At 45.5% G+C, this 26,218-nt stretch overlaps 1 protein-coding gene across 3 annotated transcripts in view; it reads right to left on the bottom strand.

The window, feature by feature from the left end:
• Positions 1–16,376: 16,376 nt before the first annotated feature.
• Positions 16,377–26,218, bottom strand: part of CHCHD5 (coiled-coil-helix-coiled-coil-helix domain containing 5) — a 34,104-nt gene continuing 24,262 nt past the window's right edge. For all 3 annotated transcript variants that reach the window (XM_069231772.1, XM_069231771.1, XM_069231773.1), the window contains exons 3-4: positions 21,937–22,092; positions 16,377–16,514 (exon numbers count right to left, since the gene is read on the bottom strand). In XM_069231772.1, the coding sequence (XP_069087873.1) occupies positions 21,942–22,092 (151 nt within the window). In that variant the 3' untranslated portion in view covers positions 16,377–16,514; positions 21,937–21,941. The remainder of the gene's footprint in view (positions 16,515–21,936; positions 22,093–26,218) is intronic.

The following is a 26,218-nucleotide window of genomic DNA, read 5'->3' as shown; positions in this document are numbered from 1 at the left end:
CGTCCAATCCGTGCGCGACCCTTCTCTGCAACCAACCTATCCCAGCGCGGCTCCTAGTGACGTCACACTCACACACACTGCGGCTGACAAAGCCTCGCGGCTTGTCCTCCTTCACTCAGCTCTCGTAACAACTTCTAGCATGTATCGCGAGCAACCAAAAAAATAATAAAACAGATCTGTCGGTTTACTACAGGAAGGGTAACACGATCGCTTCAGGACCTTAGGGATTTTTCACTAGCCTCGGCAGTTATTCCATCTTTCTCGGTCCCCACTTTCGCAAGCAAATCTGACCCGCAGACTCTGCTCTCAACTTGTCAGTGATCTATTCTAGTGCACTTAGAATTTGTCAAAGCCCGAAGTCGAAGTTTTCTTTCACTCCCTTAACACACGTACCGACTCGTTGACCACGCCCGGTCAACCTATTAAACCGACCAGACCACAACATAAAACAAGTGTCTCATACACTTTTCAACATACTCCGGAGTCTCTTGACCTCGCAGGGCCCGTCTCAACAACAACAACCACGTGGACCTTTTTCTGCACAAAGCGCCACATACACATGAAGTTCGACGACTTCCCTACTCTCACACTCGGAGTCGCACCTCCGCTATTTTCTATGAAGTTCGACGACTTCCCTACTCTTACACTCGGAGTCGCACCTCCGCTATTCTCTAAAATCCTCGCAACCTTTTCAAACAACCTGCGGCGATAAGCTGTGCAAGCGCAAAATCCTAACTTCACTCATACCATCACTAGTACCGCCAACGCCGATTCCACACATCCATTCTCTCCATTCGCAAGCTCCGAGATCCTGGGAAAGTCGCGGGGGACTTAGCCCATCATCATTCTCTCAATCTGTTTTACCCAAGAAAAATCTAATTCAACACCATATACTTCTCGAGCGGGGTCCCAAAGGGCGAACCTTTAATTCAACACCATGTATGTCTCGAGTGGGGTCCCAAAAGTCAAAACCATCCTCTGCTACCATCTACTGATAGAGCGTTCCGTACCTAATAAATTACCTGTACCTGGACGCTCTTAGGTCGATGAATCTTTTGACCAAGTGGGACTCTCTTCACCCGAGAGTAATCAATTTAATCAAATCAATAATCAATAACGAACATAAGCAATGCCCTGATCAACATAACACTTCACAATTAATCCAGAAAACATTTCGGCGAACCATGACCTTTCGGCCATGAATGACCACACCAGTTTATTCAAAGTTAATGAATTTATTTCCCTATATTAACAAAGCTAGCACGATATAAATGTGTCTCAACACCAAATGATATATGTAAATGAACATTAATAGCTGTCCATAGCGGCGAAACAGATGCAATCTATGCAGCATTTGAATAACAATACATTCGATAATAGCAACGCAAACCACTAAAACTATAATCTGTAATGAGCTAATTGCATACATTAGTCAGCATAACAAGGTCTCAAATTGCATCGTGCAACAAATGAATCCTCATCTAACCTCAAATTAGCATCTGCATGTGGGATTTCATGCAAAAACAATTTAGCAACATTAATTTAGAAAACTCCTAACTAGGGCTCTTATCAAAAATCAGCAGTTGGTTACCTAAAAAGAAACACAATGCAATTGTACATTTTTCTTCATATTTACCAAATTCGATCAGCATTCAAGGAAGTCTTCGTCTCACAGGTACCGGTTTCGATCAGCATGGGACGGGGCAAAGGGGCAAGGTGGACGGGGCAGTTGCCTCACAGCGGCAAGATAAAAGGACAAAACTACTACTTCATGCAAATGGCAAATCAAAGTTAAAGTCTCTAGGGCGAGAATTACTTAAAGTCTCTAGAAGATGGCAAAATGACGAAGTCAGCAAGATGAGCCATAATGGCTGCAATGTCCTGCAAAATGGCGGGTAATGGCCAATGTCCGCAAAAATGGCTAACGGCTAATGGCGATGGGTAGTGTCCGCAAAATGGCTAAAAAATGGCTAATGGCGAGTAATGGCTGCTTTCTTCTTGTGCACCAGGTTTTTATAAACAACAGTTCAAATCCAGTAGGGTCTTCCATTGGAGGGTTCATAGGTTAGCTTCAAATTGTCCAATCAAAAGCAACAGTTCACAAGCTTCTACCTAAGCATACATTATCCTTGGAGTCGGGAACGTAAGTTGCAACATATTTTGCCAATTAACTCACTTTCAGAGCGTCCATTGTCCGCACCTGCAAGTTGACCTTGGAGCAAAGAAGAAGATGCCAGGCTGGCACGAAACCTTAAAGATAAGCATGTGAACGATCTCACTGGAAAAGTACAGCTTCAAGCAAGAATACACGTTTATTAGCACATTGGAAAAATACGAGCATCTAAACCGTGAGACAAGGCAACTAGGCCGAAGCCTCCGCTAAAGTTATGCTAAGCTAAAACATTTCAAACAAGCAAATCATGGCACACGTTTACGGTTATGTCAGATTAGTACAATTCTAATACACCACGTTATATAAAGCACGCTTATAAATGTTGGCAAACTACTCTGAGGGCACATTTGTCCCCGTACAATCTTTATTAGTTCGGTTAAAGTCACACTTGATTATTTCAGCACTACGTTTATGCGCTAATAAATGTAAAACCTTCATTTCTGCGTCATCAGTACTTAGGTATCTAGGGCACTCAGACACCAGGGGTCTTCCATGGGCTGCAGCATGAATTATGCCACCCATGGGAGCCCATGAAAAAGGTGTCTGCAGGCCTGCCATTGAGGCCTGCGTGAAAAGGTGCATGCACCCTTTTAGCACAGGTCACTACACCAGGTCACTGTGAGTCACCCCTATGGTAGGCCCTTCCAGCCAAAGGGCAGGGTGCAGGTTCCTGTGTGTGAGGGCACCCCTCCATGAGCAGAGGTGCTCCTACAATCTCCAGTTCCAATGCACTGGATTTCATAAGAGCATGGAAGCCATTTTTACCTGTGTACTGGCCACAGGTCCAGCTACACAATGGGAACTCCGAACCTGGACATGTTTGGTGTAAAACATGTCGGAATCATACCCCAATACTAATGCCAGTATTGGTGGCATGATTCCATGCACTCTGGGGGCTCCTTAGAGGACCCCTCAGTATTGCTCCTATCAGTGCCTACTCCCACTTACAACAGGACCTTCATCGTCTTGGATGTGTACAGGTCCCTGTAGCTGTCTGTCTCTATACCTGTGAGAGGAGAGGGAATGTGTTACATTGTGGAGGTGAACTTCTTGTTATCATAGTATTATGCAGTGCCTTGACTTGCTTTCCAGTATAGCAATGACAGATGCTGCACTGCTGACAATGTTTGTGGCTGATGGATAGAGTAGTTGGTTCCTTGTGGCATAGAAAGTCGTGGATAGCATTGCTGTCTTTGCCACGTACTAGTGAGCAGTCGCAGTATCCAGTTGGTCTAACCTTGCAGGAGAACCAGAGGCTGCAGAGGGAATACCACCAGGAGGCCATGGAGCAGTGGCAGGCACACAATGCAACCATGGCCTCCGTTGCAGGGGTGCTCACTGAACTTACCAGCATCCTGCGTGCGTCCTCCAGCCACCAGCAGACCCCTTCTATTAGCCAATTACCACCTACACCATCTACTTCTGCCTCAGCTAGTGGAATGGAGGCCCTGCCAGAGGATCCACAAGCAACTAGCACCCCTACCCCTGCAGCTGAGGAACCACCAGCAAACAAGGTCATCCATCCAGACATTCTGCAGGACCTGAGGCCAAGACCAAACACACTGCCAGGAAGTGATCGCTCCCCTGAACATTCTCCCTTGTGTGCCTGTTGACTGTTCATTGAAAATTCTCAATTTTCCGATGGTCCTTGGATACTGGAGCTGTACTACCAACAGCCGGCCCAACTACTCTGATGATTCAATACCCCATGATCCCACTCAACAGCTATTGAACTAAAGATTCACAATAAACACCATTCAGAACAAGAAGTGCTTACGTGTCTTCAATTTACAAGTTTTATATAATGTTGTGTAAAGATTCCTTTCAGATCACACATAGATCACAACATGTCTGTCAGATGGACAGATGGGCCAGCGATGTCCAGCAAGTGTGTCAGTACAACTGACATGTACTGTAATCCTGTGCCAAGGGTGCCACCAGTCATGTCAGGAAGCTGAGTAGAACCACACATTTGACCTGTAATTCGAGCAAGACAGGGAAAACCTTCACTAAAGTTTTCAATGTTGTTCACCCAACACACATACAGGACATTAATGTTTCCACAGGTGCCATTTGTAACAACATATCACAATGGTAGGTCGACATTTCCAATACATGCATCCCCAGTGACCTATCCCTCACAGCTGACATCACTCACAGAAATGGCATGTTACACTGTCTAAAATAGTTAGGTACCTTTGGGTATAGTGAGGATGGGTAGCAACACTGCCAGATTACTGAGGTTGGCAAGACCTTAGTGATTTACATTGCAGTCCTGGGGCCATTCAACATGGTCAAACCCTAGTATATGTGATGCTAGCCAACAGCATTACCAAATAGCTCTTCCATTTCAACAGTCGCACCTCCCCTGATGGACAGTATGTTTCTCACCAAAGCCACACAGAGGGGTGGCTGCACTGCACATGTCTTCACTGATGTCACACACCAGGAGGGGCAATGTCACAAGGCAGACAGGGTTACAGGTTACATACAATACAGTTCACAAATACCTGAGATTCATTGGAAGAATTGCTGAATCAACTCTGTTCTAGTAAGCTGCATCCTCCTCATCTGCCTCCTCATCACTTCCGATGTCACCAGAATCAGCCACTCATCTAGCTGCCACCTCCTCCACATCCATCAATGGTATCTGTCGCCTCATGGCAAGATTGTGTAGCATGCTACAACGATCTGGCAGTCTTTCTGTGGTCTGTAGAGCAGGACACTTCCTGAGACGTGTAGACACCGAAAACTGGCTTTCAGTAGCCCAAAGGCCCTCTCAATGACACGCCTCGTTCGGCCGTGAGCCTCATTGTAATGGACCTCCCCATCAGCGGTAGGGTACCTCACCGGTGTCAGCAGCCAGGGAAGGTAGGGGTAGCCAGAGTCACCTGTGTACATAAAGGTTCGACTGATTACGCAAATGTGAGAGACACGGAGCTGACTGTGAAGAGAGGTTACATTTCAGTTGAAGACAAACTACAGTATACATACCAGTGAGCCAGGCCCTCTTCCTCTGTCGTTGAGACATCATGGGCCGGACATTGCTGTTCCTCAAGATGTAAGAATCATGCACAGATCTAGGAAATTTGGCAGGCACTTGTGAAATATACTGGTCGGCAAGACACACCTCCTGGACATTTACTGAGCAGATTTTTTTTTGTTCCTGTAAACCTGTTCATTGGCCCTGGGAGGAACCAAAGCGATGTGGGTGCCATCAATGGCCCCTATTACATGTGAGATGTTAGCAATGTAATAAAAGTCAGATTTTACAGAGGGCAGATCAGCACGTTGTGGGAACCTGATGTAGCTGTCCATGTGTTTGAGTAAGGCACACAGTATATTCTGCAACACTACACTGAACATCGGCTGTGACATTCCTGCAGACAAGCCCACTGTAACCTGAAACTATCCTCAGGCGAGGAAGTGCAGCACTGATAAGATCTGTACTGTGGGAGGGATGGCATTGGGTTGCGGATGGCAGACAACAGATCTGGCTCCAACAGGGTACACAGTTCCCGGATGGTGTGACGGTTCAGACGATATATTGTGATTATGTGGTGCTCCTCCATTGTAGCAAGCGCAACTAGGGGGCGGTACACTGGTGGACGTCTCATTTGCAACATTGCACGGTATTTAGGAATGGGAGAGAGGAAAGGCACAAGTTATTATCAACAGTTCACATGCCAACTGGCTCAGTACAGTACTGTGGATAGAATGTTAATATATACATAAACCAAATGGGGAATGAGACTGAACGTTAATGCCATCCCAGAAGTCAGTGCAAGGGTCCTGCAAACTGGTTGCGGCACATGACATATATGTAACTTCCATGTAACAACAGCCTTGTCTCTAAGGTTATCACCTTCATTTCATTTTCACACATACAGATATGATTAACGCGTCAATGAGGCAGCATTGGACTGCACGACCTGTCATAGTCATAAGTACATCTACCTACACTGTCCATATATGTGACATGTGTGCATCCATGTTTGATGTGCAAACACTCTTATTCAACGTACTTATCTGCATTAATCATCCATGATGCACTTAAAATTCACATTCAATACACTAACTACATGTAAAATAGCAGCCGCCTGTCCTGCATGCACAGGACAGACGGTAGTGAGCTCATTCCGCTGGCGTTAGACGTCATGGCGGGAGGCAGTGGCAACCACCATGCAACTCCACATTGGATAACATTGTTGTTTATGGGAGACTGGGGCCAATAATGCTCCCTGCTGGCGGTGACAGTCTTTTACGCGGCGGCCGTGACTGCCATTTTCTGCTGCCTCTCTCCCTTGACTCCTGACACTTGTGCAAGCAAGACCTCCACTGCGTGAGCTGCTGTGTTCTGTCTCTGGGAGCCATAATGCCACTTCCTGCAGGAGATAGGGCCCCTGCCTTCACAACTAAAGAACTGGACAAGCTGGTGGATGAGGTGTAGGAAAGTACCATCTTGCCTGGCATGTTACCCCCATATTTCACTGTATATATGTTGTTTTAGTTGTATGTGTCACTGGGACCCTGCCAGCCAGGGCCCCAGTGCTCATAAGTGTGCCCTGTATGTGTTCCCTGTGTGATGACTAACTGTCTCACTGAGTCTCTGCTAACCAGAACCTCAGTGGTTATGCTCTCTCTTTGCTTTCCAAATTGTCACTAACAGGCTAGTGACCAATTTCACCAATTCACATTGGCATACTGGAACACCCTTATAATTCCCTAGTATATGGTACTGAGGTACCCAGGGTATTGGGGTTCCAGGAGATCCCTATGGGCTGCAGCATTTCTTTTGCCAACCATAGGGAGCTCTGACAATTCTTACACAGGCCTGCCACTGCAGCCTGAGTGAAATAACGTCCACATTATTTCACAGCCATTTACCACTGCACTTAAGTAACTTATAAGTCACCTATATGTCTAACCTTTACCTGGTAAAGGTTGGGTGCTAAGTTACTTAGTGTGTGGGCACCCTGGCACTAGCCAAGGTGCCCCCACATCGTTCAGGGCAAATTTCCCGGACTTTGTGAGTGCGGGGACACCATTACACGCGTGCACTATACATAGGTCACTACCTATGTATAGCGTCACAATGGTAACTCCGAACATGGCCATGTAACATGTCTAAGATCATGGAATTGTCACCCCAATGCCATTCTGGCATTGGGGAGACAATTCCATGATCCCCCGAGTCTCTAGCACAGACCCGGGTACTGCCAAACTGCCTTTCCTGGGGTTTCACTGCAGCTGCTGCTGCTGCCAACCCCTCAGACAGGTTTCTGCCCTCCTGGGGTCCAGCCAGGCTTGGCCCAGGAAGGCAGAACAAAGGACTTCCTCAGAGAGAGGGTGTTACACCCTCTCCCTTTGGAAAAAGGTGTCAGGGCTGGGGAGGAACAGCCTCCCCCAGCCTCTGGAAATGCTTTGATGGGCACAGATGGTGCCCATCTCTGCATAAGCCAGTCTACACCGGTTCAGGGATCCCCCAGCCCTGCTTTGGTGCGAAACTGGACAAAGGAAAGGGGAGTGACCAATCCCCTGACCTGCACCTCCCAGGGGAGGTGCCCAGAGCTCCTCCAGTGTGCTCCAGACCTCTGCCATCTTGGAAACAGAGGTGCTGCTGGCACACTGGACTGCTCTTAGTGGCCAGTGCCAGCAGGTGACGTCAGAGACCCCTTCAGGCTCTTACCTGTCTTGCTAGCCTATCCTCCTTCCTAGGTAGCCAAACCTCCTTTTCTGGCTATTTAGGGTCTCTGCTATGGGGAATTCTTTAGATAACGAATGCAAGAGCTCATCAGAGTTCCTCTGCATCTCTCTCTTCAACTTCTGCCAAGGAATCGACCGCTGACTGCTCAGGACGCCTGCAAAACCGCAACAAAGTAGCAAAGACGACTACTGTAACCTTGTATCGCTGATCCTGCCGCCTTCTCGACTGTTTTCCTGGTGGTGCATGCTGTGGGGGTAGTCTGCCTCCTCTCTGCACTAGAAGCTCTGAAGAAATCTCCTGTGGGACGACGGAATCCTCCCCCTGCAACCGCAGGCACCAAAAGAACTGCATCAACGGTCCTCTGGGTCCCCTCTCAGCACGACGAGCGTGGTCCCTGGAACTCAGCAACTCTGTCCAAGTGACTCCCACAGTCCAGTGACTCTTCAGTCCAAGTTTGGTGGAGGTAAGTCCTTGCCTCCCCACGCTAGACTGCATTGCTGGGTACCACGTGATTTGCAGCTGCTCCGGCTCCTGTGCACTCTTCCAGGATTTCCTTTGTGCACAGCCAAGCCTGGGTCCCCGACACTCTAACCTGCAGTGCACAACCTCCTGAGTTGTCCTCCGGCGTCGTGGGATCTCCTTTTGTGACTTTGGGTGAGCTCCGGTTCACTCCTCTTCGTAGTGCCTGTTTCGGCACTTCTGCGGGTGCTGCCTGCATCTGTGAGGGCTCCCTATCTTGCTGGGCGCCCCCTCTGTCTCCTCACGCAATTGGCGACATCCTGGTCCCTCCTGGGCCACAGCAGCATCCAAAAACCCTAACCGCGACCCTTGCAGCTAGCAAGGCTTGTTTGCGGTCTTTCTGCGTGGGAACACCTCTGCAAGCTTCTTCACAACGTGGGACATCCATCCTCCAAAGGGGAAGTTTCTAGCCCTCTTCGTTCTTGCAGAATCCACAGCTTCTACCATCCGGTGGCAGCTTCTTTGCATCCTCAGCTGGCATTTCCTGGGCATCTGCCCAATCTCAACTTTGTCGCGACTCTTGGACTTGGTCCCCTTGTTCCACAGGTACTCTCGTCCGGAAATCCACCTTTGTTGCATTGCTGGTATTGGTCTTCCTTGCAGAATTCCCCTATCACGACTTCTGTGCTCTCTGGGGAATATAGGTGCACTTTACACCTACTTTTCAGGGTCTTGGGGTGGGCTATTTTTCTAACCCTCACTGTTTTCTTACAGACCCAGCGACCCTCTACAAGCTCACATAGGTTTGGGGTCCATTCGTGGTTCGCATTCCACTTTTGGAGTATATGGTTTGTGTTGCCCCTATACCTATGTGCTCTCATTGCAATCTATTGTGACTGTACATTGCTTGCATTACTTCTTTTTGCTATTACTGCATATTTTTGGTATTGTGTACATATATCTTGTGTATATTTGCTATCCTCATACTGAGGGTACTCACTGAGATACTTTTGGCATATTGTCATAAAAATAAAGTACCTTTATTTTTAGTATATCTGTGTATTGTGTTTTCTTATGATATTGTGCATATGACACCAGTGGTATAGTGGGAGCTTTGCATGTCTCCTAGTTCAGCCTAAGCTGCTCTGCTAAGCTACCTTTTCTATCAGCCTAAGCTGCTAGAACACCTCTTCTACACTAATAAGGGATAACTGGACCTGGTGCCCCACTACAAACCAGGCCAGCCTCCTACATGAGGTCCTACCCCTGTATGAACGGCTGTATGGAGCACCAGAGCAGCAGGTAAGTCCAATGTATTTGTAATGTCAAATTGTGTTATTTGTGAGGCTGGAAGGCAAAGTGACAGTGCACACGAATTGGAAGCATGCTTGTAGCACAGGAGTGAGTGTGTTTGTGCCGTGACAAACGTATGGTTGTGCATTAGAAATGTTTGGTGTGTGAAGGTCAATGCTGTTGCTGTGATGCCACTCTACATGACTCTCTCCTCTGTCTGTGTGTCCCCTGCAGGTCAGTGCCCATCAAAAGAAAGGAATCTGGGGTGCCATCGCCAAGCAAGTGCGGACCCTGGGGGTCCACAACAGGCGGAACACCCACTGCAGGAAGCAGTGGGAGGACCTGAGATGCTGGGCCCCAAAGACCGCCCAGCTGGGGATGGCCACCCAATGAAGGAGGGGTTCCCATTGGACCCTGAGCCCCCAAATGACCCACATTTTGGAAGCGACCTACCCTGATGTGGATGGGTGTTTGAAGGCAGCATAGCAGCCACAAGGGGGTGAGTACAGATGTAAACCTCTTTATTCTTTGGCCTTGCATGGGTTATGCATGAATAGCAGTTGGTAAATGAGGTGTATCCCATTGGTAGCTGAACCTCGACTATAGGCGTTAGTAGCTGTGTCTGTATTTTTTCAGTTTTTTTGTGTCAATAACATGATGACAGTGACATTTGATGTTACTATCTCCATGTTTGGTTGACACTTGACACCCTCCATGTGAATGTAGTGCAGTTCCCTCCATCAGCCTCAGTGAAACTGAAATGTTAAGGCCACTTCCGTCAGTATTGGTCAGCCACTTTGCCAGTGTTGCTATGTGTGTTTCCAAACAGGTGCCATAAGCACATTATTTAGATGGCTGCAGGTGATCTAAGGACAGGATGTGCTCAGTGAAAAGGAATATGTAGCCATCCAAAATCAACATGCTATAGTCACCTGGGTTGGTAGTGACCGCCCTCCCAGTCGCTACCCACCCAGTTGCCCGTGCCTCCTCACCCAAGAGGGCGGGTGTCTCATTTGCCACAGGCAGCTCTGCTCCTGCCCCAGTCAGCCCTGCTGCCCTCAATGACCTCTCGTGGGCCATCTCTGTGAGAGAGTCAACCATTGGGAATGCCATCCAGGGTATGGCTTCAAAAATGCAACTAACTAATGCCTACCTGTAAGGCATACACAGTGCCCTGACCGGCCTGCAGAGATCATTTCAGGCTTTGACCCCCTCATTGATTGCAGCCAGGGTCTCTTCATTCTTTGTCCCCACTCCAGCTACCTGTGCCCAATCCCACACCCCTCTCCCCACACCCATCCATCAGACCAGCATTCTTCCACAACAACAGACATAGTTCGTAAAGGCAAACACAGGCACCACAAGACCTACCATCGGCATGCACACAGTCAACACACACATGCAGACACGACAACATCCACACCCTACACTGACTCCCCCACCACTTCCTCCCTCACATACACTTCACCACTCCCCCCTGCAATCAGCACATCAACAGTCCCAGATCCAGCCACAATTCACCTCTCACCCACCGTCACCACAAAAGCAGACCCACATACATCCACCCCATTCACCACATGTGCACTCACCACGACTACCAACACCCCCACATACAGCACATCCACCTTACCTGCAGGCAGCACCCCAACAGACACTCACACATCCAGTCTGACTTCTCCCTGCACCTCCTTCCCCCTCCTCCCAAGACACCTAAACACTTACACTCACCCACCCAGCACACACGACTTCCACCCAGGCACCTGCACCCAAGGCACATCCAATGACACACCTCACAACCATTCCCTCTACCTCCACTCCCAACCCCTTTTCCCACAACCAACCTTGGGTCCCTTAAAAACAATTCCTCCAAGAGTTTGCCCTGTTTGCCCTCCCACTGTCCCAGCCCATACTTCCCCCAAGCGCTCTGTTTCCCTCCCTAAGCCCAGGCCTTTAACCCTCCCATCCTCCCATGCCCCCCCTTGTACTGCCCCTCCCCCTGCAACATCTGAGCCCCCCCAAAACCCAAGGTCACCCTTCCCTAGTCAAAGTCCAGAGCCCCTCCCCAGAAACAAAAAAAAACAAAGCCAACCCCCCGTCCAAGCCAAAACCAAAACCAAAGGACCCCTGACTAAACCTAAGACCCCCACCTCTTCCGCCCCCACCCCTGAGGTGCCTGCCTGCCCCATTGATGCCCCTGCCATGTGGAGACCACTTTGCAGTCAGAAGTCAAGTTGGGGCCTTTACCCCTGCCCAGTGTGCCTGGGGCACTACCCGGATTTGGACTGGCCAACAGGCCTGTGTTGTAAATAGTTCATATTTTTATCTATTTTTAATGATGTTGAATACTTCTGCACCACAGCACTGTTGGTGTCAAAGTTAACAAACTTGTCCTGCCTTTTCTTCCACATGTATGTATTGTCGTGGTGTGACTTGGTGGTGTTGTGTATGTATGTTTTGTAGGTGACGGTGGTGTGTGTGTGTGTACGGTCGGATTTGTGTATAGCACATGTATGTTGGCCGAAGTTTGTAATGTTTGTGCGTGTGTATGTAGGTGTGTGTGATTGCTGGTACAGGTGTTTGTTTGTATGTGTGTGTGGCCGTTGGTATCCGTGCCAGGTGTGTGTGTTGTGTGTGTATTAATGACCTTCTCTCCAGTGTGGGCTAGGCGGGTGTACTTACGGATGTCTTCGTCGCCGTCGCTGGTTCTGGAGTTGTATGGCCAGCAGAAACATTGGGAAGTCTTCAAGTTTGAGTTCCATGGCGGCTTCGGATGTGTCTGTGTTCCTGAAGGTAAGTGTTCCCTTTTATACTCTTCATTTCCCCAAGGGTTTTGGTGGCGGTGCGACTGCGCTGGAAATCTTGGCGGTTTGCAACCTTGTAATACAATCAGCGCAAACATGCTCCTCACCAGCCTGGAGAACCTTACCGGCGTCCGCAGTGGTCTGTCCGAACTGGCAGTACTGGCGGTGTATTGGCTGTGTTCCGAAGGGAACACTGACATGGTCATAATATGGTGGTCCTCTCTGCCAGGTCCGTTCCGGTGCAACCGCCGCCTCCAGCTTGGCAGTCCTGGGGCCGCCAAACTCGTAATATGCAGCTTAATCTGTAAATTGTACTTTCTGAAAAAAAAAACATCACAGGGAAAAAGGTAATAGTACAGAATGGAGTTAAAATGGGGTTTCTGTTATTTGGAACATAAAGTGATGTGCAAAGAAAAAGGAAAAAGAAAAGTATTGGCAAAACCTCCATTCACTGCTGTCAAAAATGTGTTGAGTGGAAAATTTTATGAAGTGCACCGAAACACTAAAGAACCAATTCACTATATATGTAATATGTTGTGATATTCCAGGAACCTCAATTGCACCTGGTCATCGTAGATGACTTGCCCCGCTCATTCCTTTTCAAAACAGCCATCTCCCTTTGAACGTGTTTCTCTTCCTGTTACCCTGAATAATTTTCACTTCTATCAATATGATTCAAGCATGCATCAAATATACTTTATAACCACTGTGGTTATAAAAAATATTATTAACATGTATTGCAGCACAAATGAGGATCCTACTGTGGTCACCAATGGGTAGTTGTACTTGGGATCGTGTTTTGTTAGGAAATGCCGTTTTTGTGTTGCTAATAATATTGGTGACGTTTGACGAAGTGCCACAAACCTTGCAGAAAGTGCTACTTTTTGACTAGTTTGCACAAGGAAAGATTCAGGGCGATCCCACAAGTGGGGACCAAGAAAAAAAAGGGGGCCCAAAAACACATTTTCCCCATTTTATGGACACAGTTACAGCCCAAACCCCTGAACTGATATACACCAAATTTGGGATAAAGCTAGATCTTGGTTCAGAGAGAGTGCTTTTGGTGTTTTGGTGTAAATATATTCAGTAGTTTTTTAAAAAGTAAGGTTAAACAGAATGTATATATCACACAGCAGAGGATCCGCTGAACTGACAAATCTCATCCTGAGATATACCTGGCTCCGACCACATCAACCAGAAAGTGGTGGCAGCCATCTTAGGACATGGGACTCAGTCCTGAGTAACGCTCAAAAAAAAGAATAAGGGGGCATGGTAGGGATACCCTGACCCTGAAGGCTTGGTACCTAGGGCCATAACGTTTTTTTTATTATTCTATTTTGTAGTGAATTTGAGGCGGATACCATCCCCTATGGTCCATGAGAGCCCCTTGGGACCCCAATTAGTTACAGTTACTTGAGATAACTGTAATTATAACTTCTGAATTTCTATGGTTTTATGTGTGTAAAATCTGAACTTAACTATAACACCTGTGTAACCTTTTTTGTGAATTTCTAAGGTTTTTTTTAAATTCTGTTTCCTAACTATAACGTCCCTGCAACCTTTGCTTTTTTCAGAGTAGCCAGTCCATGCGGCCAACCCTGCACCGCGCACGGCCTTTGGCAGAGTGCGGCGGAGGTTTGGTCACAGGGCTCAGCCTGCTCCCACCCCACTACCCCAAGCAGCCAGCCCAGTGCCAAGGCAAGGCCTTTAGCCAACCCCGCCACATGCACCAAAACCTGCAGGCCTGCGGCCAAGCCCTGTGCCCATCCTCTTAAAGGAAACCAACCTGCGGGCCCACAACCTGGGCCACTTTTGGCCCGGGGACCACATCCCCCAGAGTCTGGCTCTATATTTACTAGGGAGGGGGCATGCCTGGATAGAAGAATCAAATATGTTCCATTACTTTGATTGATTTATATATTTAAAAATGAATTACATATTATGATTAATATTTATACAACTGAAATACTACTATCAAGATATGTGGAACATTTGAACTGTGAATTGCGTTATTTGACATATTCCAAGATGCGGAACCCATATTCCCAACAGGGTAGTTGTGACAAAAGACGTAGGACTACTGATGTATTTGAGGCAGTTGTGCACTGTTGGGAGAGTGTCCAGTAGAAGGCGTTTGCCGAAACGCATTGACACTTTGTTCTGTTGGGAGGTTGCACATTGGATGTCAATAAAAACAGATTGACAAAAGAAACGTTTGATCAGCGGCTGCTTTCACGTCACATAATGGGTGCTGTTGATTTGGGCTGGGGTGTAGCTGAGTGATGAGTGGAATCTCATCAATTTAGAAGATATATATATATATATATATATATATATATATATATATATGACCCCAACAAAAGAACCAAGTTCATTGCCTGCATGACCGAAGTCGCTGACAGGATGAAAGCCAAATGTCTCAAGCTCAACACCAGTAAGGTAGAAGTAGTTATCTTTGCCAAGAACACCTCACCATAAGACTTAAACTGATGGAAGGACGATCACAGGCCAGGAACCTTGGAATAATCAATAAAGGCAAACAAGACATGACTACACAAGTCAACGCAGTCACTGCATCCTGCTTCCACATCCTGAAAATGCTAAGATCTTCAAATGGCTCCCAAGCAACACAAGGAAATCTGTCACTCATACTCGAATTACCAGTAGGTTGGACTAGGGGGATACCCTCTATGCTGGGTCACGATGCAACTCACTAAAAGACTAAAACGATTCAGAACCTGGCAGCCAGACAAATCCTCAACCTCCCACACAGACCTCACATTGCACTACACCTCAGGGAGCCCCATTGGCTCCCGATACACAAAATTGCTCGTTCAAACTCCTCGCGCACACATTGAAGGCACTAAATAACTTAGACCCCACCTAACTGAACAGTTGCATCTCCTTCCACCAACCACCCAGACACCTCCGCAGGACTACTACTCGCACACATTGCATGCACTTACAGAACCAGATCAAAAAGGGCAGGCGTTCTCCTACAATGTTACTATAGCGTGGAACGAAATCCCATTCCACATCACAGCCTCCTCCTCTCTTCTTGAGTTTTGCAAGAAGCTGAAGACCTGGCTTTTCAACTAACCTACCATAGGCAGGGCTAGGCACGCACTTCTCTTAGTGCTTCGATACCCTCACGGGGATAGTGCGCTTTACAAGTACTCATAACATACCACCCTCTAGGATTCACTATGTAGCAGTAGCTGGCTCGTGGGTACATAAACTGATGACATTTCTTGTGTAGTGATTGGTAGTCCGCTGCAGTTAATGTCATTTCTCCTATAGCAATCACTAACCCAGGGTTTAACCAACCTGTAGATTTTCCCATGTGGATAATGTTACATAATTTTACATAATTTTGAAGAGTTACACCATCACCTTAAGAAATTCTTTGTGTAGCCATCAGTAGTACACAGTAACCACGTAATAGTTACAAAAAACTCAGAATTCAATTTATTTTGCTGCACGGAAGAGAACACACCTCATTTTATTTGCCAGAAATCTCTTCTTCCTCTTAAACAACAATCAGATCTGCATTTCTGGGGATTTGCTCTAAGACTTCAAACACATGTGCTCATTAAACCACTGCATCAGTAGCAGGAACGCTCGACGAGAGATTACCGCTGGATGTGCCAATGAACAAGCCTTACCGAGACAGTCCTCATCTGTACTGGCCAAAATTACAATCTTGGCACATAAGTGTTACACTCAGAGATCTTTTCACGCCCGCAGGAGTAGCACATGTTGACAGCGCGTGAACGGTCTGATGGTTCGATCTGTTGTGAGGTACGGGCGCTGGAACTTGATAAAAGAAATGGGGACACACAAGTCTTCTCGTGATGTGTGAGTGGTGGTGGGAGGGGTTCCTTTTTACAGTACACTGCTCCAGTCTTAGTGAGCTGCAGAATGCAATAGTGTGAAGCGACTCTGTTCCTTCGCGAAGACAAGGTGGGTACATTCCCGCCACAAGCAGATATCGTCTCAATCATAGACCTGCTCCTTAACTGCCGCTGCCAGAGAATGACTGCGCCCGCTCCATTGTACATGTCCAAGGGAACAGCGCCTCCTAGCGAGAAAATGGAAAACAGCAGTTACCTGGGTGGCAGCAAACTCGGTAAGGTAAAAAAAGAGTCAATTTTTAACAGGCTCGAATCTTCCTGAAATTTCCCATTTTATTTTGACTTTATTTTTTATTAGTTTCTATTGCAACAGATACAATTAATATGCACTTTAAAACAACCACCCTCCGCCCAATCTCCAGCGCTAGATTCTAGCCCCTTCACATCTTCCTTTATCTCCAGCACCGATAATTGCCCCCAATACTCATGTTCATTGTTGCAGTTCACCCACTCTTAAGTAAAGAAGTCCAAGTCCCTTCCTCAGTCCAGCCAATGATTGAGCCATGTCCTCTTAGAAAGTCCCCATTTTAAATAAGTCAACAGAGGCACAAACAATACGATAAAGTGCGCCGGGACGCACGCTGTCGAAACGGGGATTAACCACTTACAAAATAAAAATACAGTGTAGCCGATAATTAATTATAATACTAATCTGACAACTGGAAAAAATATTGGAAAGTGCACCCATACATTGTATGCTGTGAAGTGAGGATACTTGCTTTTTCACATGAATATACAATGGACATGTCAGTTTATTTAGGATTCATTCTTTCAAGGTTATACGTTTATTTTATTTTTCTACAGTTGAATTAGGACCCCCTTTAATGTCACCTCAAAGCGGAAAGCTTCCTGTGTGATGTCACTACAGCAATGACGTTCCCTAGCACGATGTAACTACAGTGAGAGCAGCTGCTTGTATGAAATCACGCAAGAACTTGCACTATTTCCCAGCATTCCTGAGGTGCGACACTACAGGATAAGTGAAAACCGGAAACCGATCAACCTTAATCCTAGTACATACATTTTTGCCCTTGTCAAACCGATGGCTCTTCTCCTGCTGCTGCAGCAAGCAACAGATTGGAAACGTTTTAGACTCTGGTTGTTCTTTGGAATGTATTCAGAAAATAGAAAGGAGTGACAACAGTGCCAATGATGCTAAAGCTCAGGATTATGAATTTGAGGAGGAGGAACAGGTTAAGAAACAGAACAATATCTTCCGGCATTAGTTCCTCTGTAGACAGAGGGTTATCCGAAAAACTGACCTATCCTGCTGGTTGTAGCTGGATGTTGGAGGCTCAGGACACTGCACTCTTCTTGATTCTATTTTAAAAGAAAGCAGGTCATCGGCGTCTTTTAGAGGAGAGAAATGTGCTGCAAAGATTTAAAAAAACTTTAGCCCCACAAACTAACGATATTGAATGGGTTTCTAACACTGGCAGTATAGTGCCTGGCGATTCCCAGTCGCCCGAAGAGACTGGCGGTCAAGTTTGCGACCCCCTAGCCTCGAGGAAGAGAATAAGGTAAGCCAACACTTGTGTGTGTGGAGCTCTCAGAGCCGTACTATCTGCGACAATGATGTATAATATGCCAACTACGGCTCTGAGAATGATAACACTGCTGGCCATGTTTCTCTACTGTGAAATCCGGGCGCCACAAAATGGTGGAATTTGCCTTTCTCTAAGAATGCAAATTCATGCAATGTTCTTGCAGTCATTCTTGGTGATAATGGGTACCCTACGATTGACCGGCACCCTTTAAACTCCCTAATATTTGCAGGTGGCTTTTACTGATCAAAGGAAATAATTGAGTAAATATAGACAGTAATTTCCTATGGATAAATAAGTCTGAGCTAAACTCAAAGCAGAATGCCTAAGACCTATCTTCCCGAAAAAAGTGGCAGCCACACCTATCTTAGATTCTAAAATAGTTACTTCTTTGACTAGATATGGTTGTGAATGGCAATGATAGAGCCTAGGCATCATGTCAGGATAAGCGCTTAGATGTGGCACGTTCCCTAACAAATACAAAAGACGTATAGCAACTGAAAGAAACAGGAGACTTTTGTTCCAGGGGTTTTATTTAATTTGGCTGAAAGAGTTCTTTTCTTTCTGGGGAAAACTAATAGGGGCAAAACTCCTATGTTCTGCTTATGCTGTTTATGGAATTTGTAAAGCAGAGACTGTCACCCCTACAGAGGTATTTTGGCAATCAAACCTCAGGACATAGATGGAAGCATACAACTTCAACAGAGCAAGACCAACAGAAACTGCACCACCTCAAATTAAGGTTGGCATCTATGTTTAACTAAATTTGGGAAACAGCCGTGAGTTCAAACTTTTTTACACCCCAGAAAAGCTGATTCTCTCCTAAGATGTTCAGGAGGAGGATTCTATCTCTTCGCTGCAGCAACTGAAAAGCCTCGGCCTCCCACAGAGATATAGTGGGCTCTGAGATTGTTAAAAGTGATTTATTCCTGTATCTCAGAGAACGTGTTGGGTGACACCATTCAATAAAGTTGGAATACATGGCTTTAAGTACCAAACATAAAGACTTGAAAACAATATGTTCTCTAACTGGGAACCGATGAAGGAAGACCAATGCTTCTGAAATATGATCACTTATCATTAAACCCAAGGCCAAACTGGCCACATCGTTTAGTATCCATTGCAGTCTGTGGATTCGATTGCCTGATAGGTCTATATAAATTGTGCTGCGATAATCTAATCTAGCAGCAATGAACATATTGAGACTCTGCACTTCATGAAGAAAGCATAGAGGACTAATAGCGGTGTAAAGGTTCGCAATTGGAACAAAGAGGACATTCACCACAGATTTAATCTGCTCTACTAATGGCAGGCTGGAGTCTAGTTTGACTCCCAAGTTCTTGACCCATCACACCAGCAATGGCTTCTGACCAAGCAAATAGACCAAAATGGCAGATTCCAAAAATAAGCAGATTTAAGAGGACAAAGGCTCGAATTTTGTTACTAGTTAATTTCAAATTATAGCCATGCATCCACTTTTCCTTCTCGTCCAACCAGATAACTGCCGTAACATGTAGGTCCTTTGAGAGTCTTAAAAAGATTTGCATGTCATTTGTATACATTTACAGATCAAAATGATGGAGTCACATCAGCTTTGCAGATGGGGCCATAAAAACATTAAATAACAATCGGGGCACTATTGATCCCTGAAGGACGCCACAACGTATGGACTGAGTTGATGAAGACTCCCATATTCACCAATAATAACCTCTCTGTTGAGAAATCATTAATCCAGTCCCATGCTAGACTCGGACAACAATGTGGTATATCATTTAAGACTTCACAGCCAATAACTATAGGAAGCCTGCTCTCGCCCACAGTTTCACACAAAAAACTGAATGTGGCCAGATCGGAAATGTCTGACTATGGTCAACGAAAGAGTGATTAACACATAAGAATTGTTTAGAGGTGACTTTTTAGGAACTACAGAGAAAGGTGCATATTTCTGTTTCATATGGACAATGAGTAGGCAGTCAAATACGTAAATCATGTGGGAGATACCAAATCCAAGCCTTAAACTAAACTAGGGAAAGCTTTTTGGGAATTATGTCTCAAACTCAGGATTTCGACTAGTCACCTTAGATTGACGACAAAATAGCAGATTGGTATTCCAGGCATCTGAGTGAATACAACAATTGGTGCTGACATTTGCAAGTATTCCTAGAACTGGACCGGCTTTAAGCACCATTACTGGTCCAATGTCACAGATGGAGACCACATCCATTAGCTAGAGCTAGGGACGCATTCTTACAGGCTTGGTACAGGGACACCTTATGCCTTTCCTCATTTTTGCCATGATCTCCGGGTGCCTCACTCACATGTGTATACAGAAAGCCCAAGTAAATTTTAGGGCACCACTTTGTAATCCCCTACCTTAGTTTCCCTCCCTTCTCAAATCGCCTCTAACAACCTAGCCTACTTCCATATCATCCCTGGTTGTTAAGGAACTGGATTTTGTCGGGCACGCTTCTGCAGATGGCTTGGGATGTTTCTGGGCAGCTGGTGTCTCTTGGCACTTTCACATCTGGCAGTTAACTTCACAGCTTCATAATTTGGTAGTTAGTTTCACAGCTAATTTGGCAGTTAACTTCACAGCTTCATGGGTAAAGGGAATTTATGTGACTTATAAAACAATTTGGGTATCTTGGTCCAGCTGGTGTAGATCGTACTCCAGCAGAGGTGGCTGCAATTCTTATATTTTTAACCTCTTTAACTTTTCACACTAAATCAATTAGGACAGTCAACGGGTACAGATATGTAATTTTTGCAGGTCATGAGCAATTTGACGGTACCCCTGCGGGAGAACAACCACTAGTTTGAAAAGTAATGGTGACTATTAGATTTTTCAATTGGCCTAAGTCATGTTTATTCGTCCTGATGTGATGTTAAGCTAGTAATTATTCCACACGAGGCCAGATTCTGATGCATCATCCCTTATGATATTGCCCATAAAGTTAACTATCTTATTTTGTTAGTCTAATTTAAAAGCGTGTAAAAGCCTTTAGATATTTTTTTAAGCACTGTTCTCATCTAGAACTTTTCCTTTTGAATCTGTTTCAGTTGGTTAACCATGTTTTCCTTCTCACCGAAATTATGTAGTATGATGCTTGGAAGAATTTGAACCTAAAATGGTTTATTTAAGAAAGTCCAATCCTACGCTGTTGAATTCTTTTCACAAATCTTTTGCCCACTTTTGCCTTCAACCATAGCCGGATGAGTAAAGTGGATGTCTTTGGCAGGGGTGGACATTGAAACGTATGGTGCCCATTCAGCCAGAGTTACTGTGGCTTCTAGAGCACTTTGGGCCAGGGCAAGGTTGGAGGACATCCTTATATTGATTGATCGGTTCAAAGTCTGTACATTCAGGACATTTTAGGGCAAGCCAGTGGCTCATTCTTCTTTGGTAGTAGTAAATGTGCTTTAGACAAGCACAATGGGGCCTCTGGTCTTGCCATAAAATGCAGATTTTCCCAGCTGTTTAGCAGGGGAAAGCCCACGATTCTACCAAAGGGACAGATGCTAATTTTATCCCGCCACTGTCTTTATTACATGCAAGAATATGTTTCCTCTTCCTTGACGTATTACTTCTTTTCTATAGCTAATTTTGAGAACTTTGCAAGGATGACATGAAAACTGATATTGTTTGTGTTCTGATTTTTTCTCTATATTGCCTTTTTTTCATTATGAATTTTGAGTTGGTCTGCATCAAGAAAGGAAGCCTCAATTTGACACGGACTAACACTTATAGATTACGATTGTGGCTGATTGGTTTATTCCCTCTCATCCTGTAGTTTCACAGCACAGGATTGTTGGGAAATGTTGTTTCCTTTTCCTTTTCTTTGTTTTTGTGGCTAAAGTAAATAAATCAGAAAGCTAAGAAAGCCTAATATTCACTATTGTGCCTTTAATAAAATTAGGACTTCCAATCGTTAACCAGCTATGAGCATTTGGGGTAGTATATGAATGTACATTAGGCCTTGGCCTGGAGTGGGCTTTGGGAACAATATGACATCAGCAGAGGCACAACAGGCTATTGCAACTGTACCTTCCTTAGGTCACCACCTTCACAGCCTCTGCACATGTTAGGAATTTAGTGACGTATTCAGCGCAGTTGATGGCTGATGACTGATTCTTCTTTAGGCACTGCTCAAATGCCATGAAGGGTTCTGCACACTCCTGTCGGATCCGCTGAATAACAGGACTGAAACAGTAGAAACCAGAAGCAACTTGATTGTTACATAAGGCTACTTGGCATACAACACAAAAGTCTCATGAATGTAGGGCCCAATGTACTATTCCCATTTGCAAACCAGCACTGTGCAATTTGCACAGCAACTGCTTCCCTAATAGGAATGTCATTTGTGCAGTGACCTATGTACCAATGAGTCACACTTTTCAAATTGTACATTTGCAGGGAATCTCGAGTTTACCTGCCTAATAAATATTAATTTGACAGGTCCTCAGATTGACAGCAAATGTGAAGATTAAGGCCTTCAAGGGACCACAGACCTCCACTTCTGCATCATTCCTAAATGGGAAACATATTTTTAAAGCAACCCTTGACCACTGAGGCAAGCTTCTTAAAAAATGCGTCCCATTTGGGATGACATCGAGGGGATCAGATAATGGTCCTCTTGACTACTGCCTGATCCTCCCAAGGCCCCTGGCATAATTCCGCAAGAGGAAGATACCCCACGGGGACAGCCTATCCCTTGCACATCAGATACCACCTCCTCTGGAGATGTTGGAACCTGAGCAACGGTTTACAACCACAACTACTGACAAAAATCATTGATACATCCTTGTGAATCGCAGGGGAGGGATGGTCCTCGCATGCTCCTCCTGTTTAAGATTCCAACAGAGTTGCATAAGCCCTTTTACACATTGTAAAGAATTTTCAGACTCACAAAAGGGGATCTGTGAATAGTACAAACGTATTTGCGTCACAAATAGTATTATTTAGTGATTTGCAGGCCCTGCAACCGCAAAATACCTTTGTGCATTAGGATTTTAATTCATTAACATCTTTCTTCACAAAACCAGCTGAAATATACAATTCCTACCTCCCGCATGCATCACTAGTAAATCAGACAGACATAAATGTTGTGACATTTTTTTAAAATCCATTCATTTTGATACACTTTTTAGAAAAATAGAAAAACATTCACAGTAGATTAAACGTATGGCATATGATCAAAAACACCCTTCTGCTAAACCTCCTCTATCATACAGCAAGTTAGTATTCATCCATAAGCATGCCACAATTCAGTTTAAGTTATTAATTGTTAGCTAAATACTTGAGAGGCTTCGCATACAAAATAGAGGGGTTTCTCCGACCCTCCTCCTGTTGGATGACATTTTATCAGGTTCAACGACCGATGGCCACAAGATTGTGATGGGGGATTTTAATACTTGTTTTGAGCCCTTGGGTATTGAGGACGGCCCGCTCACCGAGGAGGAGGATCTATCCTGGGGTATTCCCCAACTTGAGATACCCTCGATTGCTAAGTGGTCGAGCTCAGCCACCTATATCAAGGGGCTATGCCTGGATATGGGTCTAAGAGCTGTTAATGGAAGGGTCAAGTCAGATAGGAAGGGCAGGCATACGTTCAACAACGGCAGACACAGTAGTCGTATCGACTATATTTTGGTCGATGTGAGGCAGTGGTTTGCAGTTGTTGATATGCTAGTTACGGAACGCCCAGAGAGTGATCATGACCCGCTGGTTTTGACCTTAAGGGATTCCAGCTTTCAGAGGTCAGAGGGTAGTGGTCCTAATATAACAGCACAAGAGGTCATTGTGAGCAATGACATGCGCAGGGTACGTTGGCCCAAAATAGCCGTTGACGCTGGGGCCCGTAGGGCGATAAGAACCTTAGTGTCTAGCTCTGTGGAGCTTTTAAACAATTGTGGCTCACAGGACGAGATTAACAGCGAACTTATACGTACCCACTCTGACTTGTTTCAGGAACTTAAAAAGTTGTTCATCAAACATATCCCTAAACAACCTAGGCCCAAGAAATACTCATCCCCTACTTGGTTTGATAAAGAGTGTAGTTTGACAATAAGAGTTCTCTTTGAGGCTATTAAAAACAAAAATCATAGCCAGATTAGATCTTGTAGAAAACTCTATAATGAGGCAAAACGCAAAGCAAAACAAAAGTGGGACGAGGAACGCTGGCTTATGCTGTCAGAAGCCTGTGGTAAACGCAACATGCAACAGTTTTGGTATCTCATGAGATGGGGTATCTCGCAGGACGCCCACTATAGCCCAGCATCTGTCTCTAATCATCAGTGGGTAAAAAATTTTGAGGATCAGTTTAAGTGTTATACAGTAGAAGTGACTATACCCTACCGTTTTGAGCCCGCCGAGCTGTTAATATTCTCAGCTACTGAAGTTATCAATTGCCTGCAAAATATTCCCAAAGGGAGGGCCCCTGGCCCAGATGGTATTCCAGCGGACATTTTTTTGGAAGACCAGGACCTATGGGTACCTTATATACTCCACCTGGCGAATGCAGTTGCTGCAGGCGCTAAAATTCCTGATTCATGGTATGGGGCAGAAATCCTTCCTATATACAAGAAAGGCGATCGCTCAGTACCCTCAAACTACCGGCCTATCAGCCTTATTGATGCGATCCAAAAAATTATAGCGCGCCTCGTCTTAGGGAGGATACAGGAATGGATAACAGACTCAGATATTTTGACTCCGTTGCAGGCGGGCTTTAGACCTCATGTAAGCACCCTTGATCAAGCCTTTCGTTTTGCCCTCTTATATTGGAAAACAGTTTTTTTGGGTAAGGGCAAGTTATATGCAGCTTTTGTGGATCTAAGATCTGCATTCGACTTGGTTCCTAGGCCTAAATTATGGGATTGCATACTGGAACAGGGAATGCCCAGGGCTCTAGTGCGACTCCTAGTGAATCTTCATGCACACACCTATGCCCAAGTCCGCTGGGGTAAGCCTGGCGAGGTTACGGACAGGTTCCATGTTTTGAAAGATGTTAGACAAGGATGTGTCCTGGCTCCCACTTTGTTTTCCCTGTTTATTAACGGGGTTACCAAATATTTTGCAACACATCCCACGGATGCTCCCCAGATAGCGGGAATGAAAGTACCATTGCTCATGTTCGCGGATGATACCTTGTTATTATCAAAGACTAGGCAAGGGCTCCAACAGGCCCTACTCAGATTTGAGTTATTTTGTGACGAGAACGAGCTAGAAGTAAATGTTTCTAAAACAAAATTTATTGTACTAAGTGGTCGAACACAAACTGTGGCAAGGGTCAAAATGTGTGGTGCTATTCTTGAGCAAACTAATGAATTTACATATCTGGGTGTGCATTTTAGTGACAATTTTAGTTGGAAACCCCAGATTGATATCCAAGCACTTAAACATGCTCAACTAGGCGGAGCCCTTCTTAAGGAATATAAAAGATCATTTACCCGCCCGATGTCCCCACTTATGGAAATCTATGGGTCAAAAATTCTTCCCTCAGTCTTGTATGGGGCAGAGCTTTGGGGTTATAGCAATCTGGACCGACTGACGCTGGCCCAAAACAGATTTACAAGAGGGGCGGTTGGTCTTCCGAGGTCATCCCCACGTATTCCGCTCCTTTATGACCTTGGGCTCCAACCGGTGGAAGACCAAGCCAGATTTCGGCCCTTGGCCTTTTGGCGGAGGTTGTGGTCTACCCCAGAGCTGTTATTATATGCGAAAGCATGTCTCGAGGTAAGGGACACCCTAGGATCTGATAAGATTGGCTGGTTTAAGGGTGTTAGAACCACTCTTTGTGCCATGGGTCTAGGTGCCCTTTGGCACAACCCTGACTCAGCTACCTTTCCTTCAAAAAAAGTGCTGAAACAACTATATTGGGAATGGGTGGTAGGCACAAGACACTCATCCCTTATAGGTAGTTCCCTTACAACAACATTTTTACACGTGAAAGATGCCTCTGCAATTGAAAAGTACTGGGATGTTATAACAAAACCCATGGACCGTAAATTATATCACCAAGTTAGAGTGGGCTCATTACCATTAAGGTGTTTAACCTCCACCTGGGGTACTGGTGGCCCAGATAAATGCCCATTGTGTACTGAAATGCGGGAAAATGTGAGCCATTTGTTTTTTGTTTGTCCATTATATGCTGCCCCAAGGAAGAAGTGGTTGGTACCCCTATGCAAAAGTCTGGGCACACAATCGGCCGAGACTGCTTGTAGGATCCTTAAAACTGATCCTTCACCTACTATAGCAATAGGGGTGGCCAAATTCCTGGGGTGGGCATGGATAATTCGTTTTGAATCACTAAAACAGCTACATGTTTTAG

Source organism: Pleurodeles waltl, chromosome 4_2 (genome assembly GCF_031143425.1).
Source record: "Pleurodeles waltl isolate 20211129_DDA chromosome 4_2, aPleWal1.hap1.20221129, whole genome shotgun sequence".
Classification (NCBI taxonomy): Eukaryota; Metazoa; Chordata; class Amphibia; order Caudata; family Salamandridae; genus Pleurodeles; species Pleurodeles waltl.
The sequence above is the reverse complement of the archived record's forward strand: the minus strand, read 5'-3'. Positions and strand labels throughout refer to the sequence as shown.